The sequence below is a fragment of the Bactrocera tryoni genome, chromosome 5, assembly GCF_016617805.1.
Source record: "Bactrocera tryoni isolate S06 chromosome 5, CSIRO_BtryS06_freeze2, whole genome shotgun sequence".
Classification (NCBI taxonomy): domain Eukaryota; kingdom Metazoa; phylum Arthropoda; class Insecta; order Diptera; family Tephritidae; genus Bactrocera; species Bactrocera tryoni.
In genome coordinates, this window is record NC_052503.1 from 5,448,285 (window position 1) to 5,457,772 (window position 9,488).

The following is a 9,488-nucleotide window of genomic DNA, read 5'->3' on the forward strand; positions in this document are numbered from 1 at the left end:
GAAAGCTCATCGCCGCCAACGTGGAAAGAGCCGTTACCTTCAGTTAGCTTTGCGTGTTCGCCAAATAAATCATCCACTTTGCGTTCCGGGTTATTGCTTTTGTCCATTCTGAGAAAAATTAATATGAGAGCTGAGATGATTAAGACAAAATAACACAAAGCCAAATGCTCTTGTTGATTGTCAATTGTAAAGAATAATTTTATCCAATATGTTGTGGCAATATAAGTTGACTGAATAGAAAGGAGAGGAATATCTGCAAACATAGACTTAACAAGTGTATTTAATTGCGTAGCAGAAATCACACGCATTAATTGATTCTGTTGTGGTCTGCATTTGCTTTTATTTTTTCCGCCCATATATGTTTCTTCTTCATTATTGGCGTAGACACCGCTTTCGGGTTTATTTGCTCCAGGAGTAGATTGAAGAAGTCGCACGATAGGGAGTCGCCTTGTCTGAAACCTCGTTTGGCATCGAACGGCTCGGAGAGGTCCTTCGCGATTCTGACGGAGCTTTTGGTATTGTTCAACTTCAGTTTACACAGCCCTATTAGTTTTGCGGGGATACAAAATTCGAACATAAAGGCAGCTCCTTTTCCTGCAGTCAAAAGCTTCTATGAAATCGACGAATAGGTGATATGTGTTGATCCTCTTTTCACCGGTCTTTTCCAAGTTTGGCGCATGGCGAACATCTAGTCAGTTGTTGATTTTCCTAAAACCACATTGATGAGGTTCAATCAGTTTGTTGACGGTGGGGTTTAATCTTTCACACACTACGCTCGATAGAACCTTATATACGTATACGATGTTAAGGAGTTTTATTCCACGGTAGTTGGCGTAAATGGTGGGGTCTCTCTGAGAGCCTTTCACTTGGATGTGGTCAGAAAAGATTTTTTTACATATGGCTCAAGCAGCCCAAGACTTTCGGTCTTAGACCTCTCTGAGGAGCTAAAAAACAGCAGTTTGAAGGCGAGCTAAAGTGATAAAGCAAACAATCCCTCCACAGGGTTGTAAGCTGGGAAAAGCACTTGCAAAATTGATCAAATGATACGATTATGCCAAACTTGCCAAAGCAATCTCACAAGCCTCTAACATATTTTTTGTATATAATATACTGCCATATTTCTGTTTCGATTTGTGTTCACGAAGCCAATCTAATATAGTCAACAAGTTATATTAGTTATTAACGCATGAAACTTTTGCTTTATTTGAACATCTGCGACACTTATTGTTTTCCCGCGTGGCTGAATTTACTCGCAGCGAAGCTAACTCATTCACTCCCACTTACTTATTTATTTCATCAGAGGACGAGAAATGTATGAGGGACATATTTATAACAACACTGCCAACATTTTCTCTTTATTGTTGTTGAGCTAATATACAAAAGATTTGTGCGCTTTGCTGCTTTTCCAATCAACTTTCCAACACAGTTACACAATTTTCACACTTCCATATTTCATGTTATTTCGCCACTCTCCCCCTCACTTTTGATGCAGGTGACACAAGAAATGTATCAAATATTGGTTGGACGTGGCTTTGAGCTCACCTGTCGTGGCAGCGTAAATGTAAAGGGTAAAGGATCCATGATTACATATTTTCTGAAAGGAAAGTCGACGCAAATACCGGAAGTCACAACGGGCAATTTCAATACAGCGACGTCGCTGAGCGAGACCAAAGCTGAGAATGTCGAAGACAACAAAAAACTCATTGACACGACAACTAGTATACCAATTACCTCGCCTGAAGAAGAAAAAACTGCAGCAAGTAACATCGAGCTTGTTGATAAGAAGACGGAACTGCTGCCCACAACGCAAGATCCCAACGAAACAGCTGAGTCACTCAGCATTCTACAAACTGAGCACAACAAGACCAGCACCGACTCTGGCGACGATCTCTCACCTGACTCGGAATTGAACTCTTACATGCAGAGTGCCACGGCACAGCGTCGCAAGTCACTCTGTCGTCAACACAACATATCATCTTCCTTCGGCACTACAACCAGCTCGACGTCAGCACTCACGCCCACCATGTCGAGCAGTTCCAGTGTGGTCACAATAGCCGTAATGCCCGCAATCGCCAAGACTGCCTCCTCATCCGTGGACAATTCTACGGAGGGCAATTTGGGGGGCGGCTCCCTGAATACCGCAACGCCGGGGAGCTCGACGAATGGACGCAGCAACAGCCAGCCACGTACCTACGTCGACGAACTGAAAGAAGAATACAAAGATGACAGCGACAAGGCGCCACTCAAGGACTCCATTGAAAATCTACAAATTCTACTGAAAAACAATATAAGTCTGTCGGATCTCAGCAATAAGCAGCAACTGAATCTCAGACCAAGCGATCCCAAAATGCAGCAGCTGAAAAAGGAGACCATAGTCACTTTCCGCACCGAAACGCTTGCCTGCCGACAACGCAATTCGATTACAACGATTGCCACGACAACGCGGTTGCGCAGTTTTGACGAATGCATCACTTCTGTCTTAACAACGCCCACAACAAAAGCAACCGACGCTCCCAACAATACTCAGTGGACAAATGGCAGCGCGCATAAATGCGCCGAAAACTCATCGAACAACAAGCAATCGATGCATAACGGCCCGCAACAGCGTCCACAAGACTTGTCGGGTCGTCAGCGCGTCGACGCACATCGCAGTCCCATCAGAAGTTCGCAGTCGATGAGTCCCATCGGTCTGACCGGCAGCGAAGTGTTCGTGCTGCCCAACAGCCGCAGCATGATCGTGTTCAGCAGCAGCGGGAGCAGCAGCAGCGACGGCGCCAGCTCCAGCAGCGAGAGCAGCAACACGGCCGCCGACAGCACGATCGCCTATATGCTGCAGGACGTGAGCACCTAAAAACCCCTAATAGACCAAATTGTAAGTTTACTGTAAATTAACCAAAGTTAGCATTTAAAAATTATTACTGTAAAAGTATTTGTTGGAGCTTGTGTACAGAGAAAGAGTGGTTTAAATACTGTTAAGTAGAGGAAGTAGAGTATAGTATGTATAAAGCTATTTAAGTAAGTAGTCTAATTATCGATCGTGTATATATAATGAACAAACGAATCAAATTGCAAAGGGAAAAGTGCAGGTACATTAGTTGAATAGGATGTCAAACATACTTACTATACACGCATACTTAGTGTTAAGTCATCGTTCTTCTGCATTAGTGCATAGTTTACTAGAGATCTCTCTGAATTACGCCATGCTTTGTCACCGATTTATGTTTGTGTACAGTAGTCGTAACATGTATGTATATTAAAGCAAGCTGGAAGTTGGCCGACTGGTTGATTGAAAAGGGATGTGCACGAGAGACCAAAAGCGGCCAACAATAGGCCGATTGGGCTCCGGTTGGTAACTTAAACAAGCCTTATCCAGCAATTCAGTGGATTTGGTAAAGCTGTAAGTTACTCTTTTTTATTTTGCTTCACTTAGTATGAGTTTTCATTATATTCATTTATTGGTTAACTAATCGCCTAAGAGATCTCCTTTGGTTTTTGAGGAGATACAATTCGCTACTCAAAGATAATACTTCATTCAGCGAGGGCAAGCTTTTTCCATAGTTTCATCCAACATCTTTCTAGATTGGCTTTCAATGTAGGTTTAGCTTTCAGTGTTTATATTCGCGCCAAAATCAACGAAGTTAGCAGCAGCCTTGAGGTACGGCTGTCATAGTGGCATAAGACTCAAGTCGTATGCGCGTTGACTTTTTTTTAATAGCAGCAGATATTTCACCAGCACATTCATACTCCTTTCTTTATTCGTCTTGAGTAAACATTATACAAAATTTAAATATAAGTGTTTTTTAGTAACAAAAAAATACCGAATTTATCCAATTATTTTCAAACAATTGATTGATCTCTCAAAGTTAATATTCTACTAATGATCTAAAAATAAAGTCCGGTTGTTATGAGGATTAGAAATATAGCAATAAAATCTAGAATAAAGTAGAGATTATAAGTGCCACTATTATACTTGACTAAGGGATCTCTCATTGTGAACACAAGAAAGCTCTTAATTTATTCACTTCCTTTAAGATTAAAGTCTTGAGAATCCGAAAAGTTATCAAATTGGATTTCATTGATTACTTACTCTTAACATATTATTTATTTCAATTGTCGCTAAGCGAGAAACCATGGTCAAATTACAACATATTTGTTTAAACTGAGCCGATTTAAATAAAAAAATAACACTGAATTATAATTGTGCTTGAACTACTATTTCTGAGCTAAAAAAAAGTCTAAAGTATATCTTAGTTTCTGATAAACCTTTTTTCAAGATAATGGTTTGTGAGGGCCACGTATCGCATACTCTCTTCTATGGCAATATTTATCTCTTCAGTCTCGCGATCTCAGCATAATAAAGTTTTTAATTTGCTCACTTCCATCAAAGCGATAATTTTGGGAATTCTAAAACTTGTCAAATTGGATTTCATGATTTCATTGATAACTTTTAAAAATATCACGCTGTTTTTTTTACGAAGTTTTTTTCAGGTTGAGTAATAGAGGGTGGTTGAGGTTCCTAAGAGTTAAAGGTACAGCACATCGAAATATATGTATATGTATAGAGCTAACGGTGCTTCTTTGAAATCAAATTTTGTGCTGAATGACAGCGTATGTGTTTGTAAATATATAACAGCATATTCCACAAAAACTTATAATTTTGTTATAGAATAATATTATAGCACATATTGAAAAATATATTTTCGGTTTTCATTGAAAATTAAAAACAAATTAACTGTAAATATTATATACTCATGTATATAAAATGAATAATAAGTAAAATGGTTTCAAACCCACTATGAATTTGTAAAACCCTAAAAATTAAACTTTAAGCAGTAAATAAAATTGCTTGGCTCAAAACGGTAAAAAATATCGACGATTTTAAGGGAAATAAGAAATATCAACTTCTCTGATCAAAAACACTTCAAACTGTATTGATGAACAACAAAGTGAACGCCCTCAATTTTAAAAGCTAAATTATTTCTTTTTGATTTGGATACAGTTAATTTCATTATAATATGCAGGAAGCCCATAGATCAGCTTTTTAATGCTGGGGCGCCAATGAAGGCTTAAATTTATACACACATATAATAAAATATTGGCTACGAATATATGTATATACATGTGTAAATTTGTTAATTGAAGTTAATTAGCGTTTTTGTGATTTTTAAGTAATTATTTATTGTTGTTGTTGTTATTAGAATGATTGCAAATCATTGCTCCCAAAGTATTAATAATCGTTCAGATGCAAATTGTACTAAAAGTGAATTAAAAATGTATTAAAAAGCTATTTAATTGAAATAAATCCATATTAGTTAAGTACTTAAGCAGTTATACAATATTACTATAATATTACTCTGCGCTTGTATGTGTGCTAAATAAGTATAAGCATTAAATATTTAAAACAAACTATAAACTTGTTAAGGCAGCTAAGCTCTTTTTAGGCAAATTTAAGTGAATAATAAATAATATGAAAAAAATGCAACTCTGTCAATTTGTGGCTGTATACGAAACACGTACCGTTCATCACCTGAAACAAACATAAATACATACAAACAACAAGTCATACATATATATGGATTAATCAACACATACTTACATACGATTATATCTAAGTATAACACATACATACATGCAGTTTTGTGTGTGCAAATAAATTTAGCAAAATTGAATGTTTACAAAATAAATTACAAAGGTTTGTATATACATACATACAAACATAAAAGCACACATGCTATGCAAATTATTGAAATTTTATATACTCGATTATTGCATTTATTTACAACCACATGCATTCACACCTCATTTATTATTATGTGAAAATAGAAATTCTTTTATGCAACTAATCTTCAATGAGTGAGTATACTGTGCGTCAAATGGAAGGTTACATAAAGCAACTAATTGTTGTTTTGTTAAGTATATATCTGTGAGGATCGATTGTGGGTTGTGAAATCTTTAATAGTGAACCAAATTCAGAATGCTCTTTCCAAATGAAGCTTTCTTACTATAAAGTGTTTTAATTTGGAGACTACAGAGGTACTTTAGTACAGTCGTGGTCATCACTTTCGAACAAAATGATCTTCAGCTTTGCATTGAGATGATTATTTCAGTCATACGGACCATGAGGGCACCTTTGCACACGCTTAACATAAAAGTTAAGGAGTTGAAGTTCTTCCATCAACACGTCGCACAATTCCGGAAATAAAGTGAAAGCCACTCAGCTAGTTAGTTAAGGGGTTATCCTCACTTGCAAGTCAGAAAAAAATAATTTTTTTTGCTTGCTTTTTTGAAGAGGTATTTTATTTAATAAATAAACAAAAAATAAGGTAATAAAATATTACGTAATTTAATAACCTTTAACAATCTCTAGGAGAATCCCGAAAAAAGGTTTCTGGCGGTGTGGAAAATGATTTATTTTAAAATAAAAAAAATATCACAATGCAGTTAATAATTGAAAAACTTATTAAAAATTAAATTTTTGTCAAAATGACGGCTTCTAATAAAAGAAATTTCGATCATAAAGTAAGGTGCATTTTTTTATAAAAATGTGAATTTTTTATTTATTCTTCCAAATGGTTTTCACCCTGTTTGCTTTTGACAACGTTTTCCAGTCCTCAAAACAGTTTTCTTAGTTTTTTCGGGTATGCTTTCAAAACCTTCTTCTATTCTATTCCATATCCTGTCAAAATGACGTTCCCGCATTAGGCTCTGAGTTTGCTGAATAGCCAGAAATCACACGGAGGCAAATCAAGTGAATACGTTGGTTGTGGAACAATATGAGTCGAATTTGGCAAAATAGCCGCGATGAGCAAATGCAGTATGCAGGTGCATTATCGTGGTGGAGAAACCAAGGGTTCTTCGCCCATAATTCCGGTCGTTTCAAACAAATAGCTTGACGAAAATGACGCACAACCCTCAAGTAATATTCTTTGGTGATAATTTGACCCGGCAGAAGGAATTCATAGTATATCATACCACGATAATCACCTCACCTTACTTTTTGTTGACAGTAGTATCTCTGAAACTATTTGCTGGGTCAAATTCAAAGTTTTCGAAAATAAATATATGTACATTTGATTTATATTTAAAACAAAAAAATTGATTATTTGAAATTTACAAGTGGATATAGTCCCTTAAATCTAGAACAGTGAAGTGAAATGCTTCCTTTACTTTAAAAAGGAATAAATGTTCCATTTTATTTAAAAAAAAAGTTGTTCCTTCATTTCTAAAAATAAATATTTGAAAAGGAGCCATGTATTATATATTGCATTATTTTTTTTACCAACATTTTACTTATAACTATTTTGTGTATATCAGGATCTTGTGATCAAAGAATTTTGGTAGTTCTATGTCGGACTATTGATCTGTACAACACACTCACTCTTTACCATTAAAAAAATTATTTTATCTACTCTTAACAAGTAACATTTAAAAATAATAAACTCACTTTAACCCCATTCTTAGTTTTGGCTGTTAAAATTTTGTTTTCTTTAGCTGAGCAGCTTAAGATCGTAATACTTATCGACTCTCTTGCCTTTTATGACTCCGCTAATTCCGCTCGTTTGCGGATTGCACCCCTCGCGTCGATTGGGCGGGAGGAAGGTAATTGGGTTCGGGTATTATTATTATGATTATTTTTAATATATATATTTATATATAACTTTTAAAATACTTATGTATTTCATCAGACGTATAGTCTTTTACTTTAGTTGGCGCTAAAATTCTCGTAGAGTTATTTGCTGTCGCACAGTGTACTCATCATATATTTATACATTTATCGCTTCGCTTTGGTTGAAAATTACTATTTTATTTACGAGACCATGAGTTGATTGATCAAATTAATTGCGAATTATGCAAATTCAAGTTTTAACCGAAAAACCAAAAGTTATTTATTTAAATAATTTATGCAAATAAATTTATGTAAATGTAATTACTGGTAATCAGTGTTGTAAAATACACCAACAAAAAAAAATACAAATCGCTATCGAAGCATAAATGTACAAAAAAGCACCTAAAATAGAAAAAAATATTTCCAAAATACCCAATGTCTTACTGTGATTGTATCTATGTACCAGTAGTATATAACATATATATATATATATATATATATATAAATAAATGCATATACATATATGCATTTGAATATATGAAGTTACCAGTATGCGAGTATAATATAAATTGCCTCAATGTAAAGTAAAATTAAGTAAATTCTCTTTCGATTTTCTATTAACTCGCTAAAAGAAGCCTTTGAAATTGTTTAAATAAATTGGAATTTTTTGGTATCGAATAGTTTATCAATGCTTATAAATTTTTGTTACAACGCTTTTTTTATGTTAGATCAAAGCTGTTATATCCTAGGTTTAATGCACTAACCCTTGTAAAAAACGGTAATGTACAGAGACAGCTTCTGTTGATTGTACTGCTTACGCTTCGAACTAATTCAGAAGCAGTTACGAAATCTGTAGTGCAGAACTATAGCAATGGCTGACCGCCTCTCTCACGACTAGAACTCGACATACTCATATGTTTATACATTTATATATATAATGATGCTCCTTATCGGCAGGATTTTACAAGGAAAGTTTTCAATTTGTCTGTCACATTAGAGACAAAAGGTCTTGGCCCTAAAAGTGCACTGTTCACAACGAGGCGATTCTTCGATTGAGAACATTCCTTATGCATTCCTATGTAAATCTTGAAACTAGTTCACAAAATTTCTCTGTAAAGCTTTCTTCTGGAAGATACTTTGGCAGTTGTAACAGATTTCCTCAAGCAATTTGTAGATTCGATCACTACTAATTATGATAGCTAAAGCGATATTTTTCACAGGCTCAGGTTCACTTTAGTTGATGCTCAACCTCCTAACAGAAATTCAACTTTTTTTGGTGGCGATCAAAAATCTCAATCAACAGAGTTATGTGCTCGCAGACAGCCGAGTGCCTGCTGACTTAGATATTGCTGCTGCTAAAGTGTCCATGAGTTATGCCCAGCTGCTAATGGAATTTAATTAGTGTTTTATAAACTAATTGAAATGAATAACGGACACAGTGGCATTGCGGCCAAACGATGTCTGGACTGATGAACAAACATATATGCATATGTGCGTGTGCATGTATGTATGTATTTACTCGTATGTGCTGGAAATAAATGTTTAGTTAGTGAGGTTTTCAACTGAACTCGAGCGTTTCACGTTTTTTCCATTAAACATATTATACATATGTATGTTTGCATTTACATATATCTCTACCATATGAATAAAAAATATTTCTAGCGCATTTTCGGGAAAATCTCCCCACGAATGACTGTCAGATTTTTAGCATAGCTTAAATGCTTAGCAATTAATAATCTAAATACCAAAACAATTTGTTGAGGACTCTCAAAGCAATTAATTTCGCAATTGTGCTTTTAACAAATAATTAATTACGTTTTTATTAACACAAAATATTTTTCGACATTTTTTTTTGGGATTTCAATAACTTTTTATTAATATG

General features: G+C 35.2%; 1 protein-coding gene across 1 annotated transcript in view; it reads left to right on the plus strand.

Annotated features, from left to right (window-relative positions):
• LOC120776918 overlaps positions 1-5,607 on the plus strand; it is a 75,965-nt gene extending 70,358 nt beyond the window's left edge. Inside the window, exon 27 of the mRNA XM_040107989.1 lies at positions 1,493-5,607. Within this exon, the coding sequence (XP_039963923.1) occupies positions 1,493-2,851 (1,359 nt within the window). The 3' untranslated portion in view covers positions 2,852-5,607. The remainder of the gene's footprint in view (positions 1-1,492) is intronic.
• Positions 5,608-9,488: the final 3,881 nt, after the last annotated feature.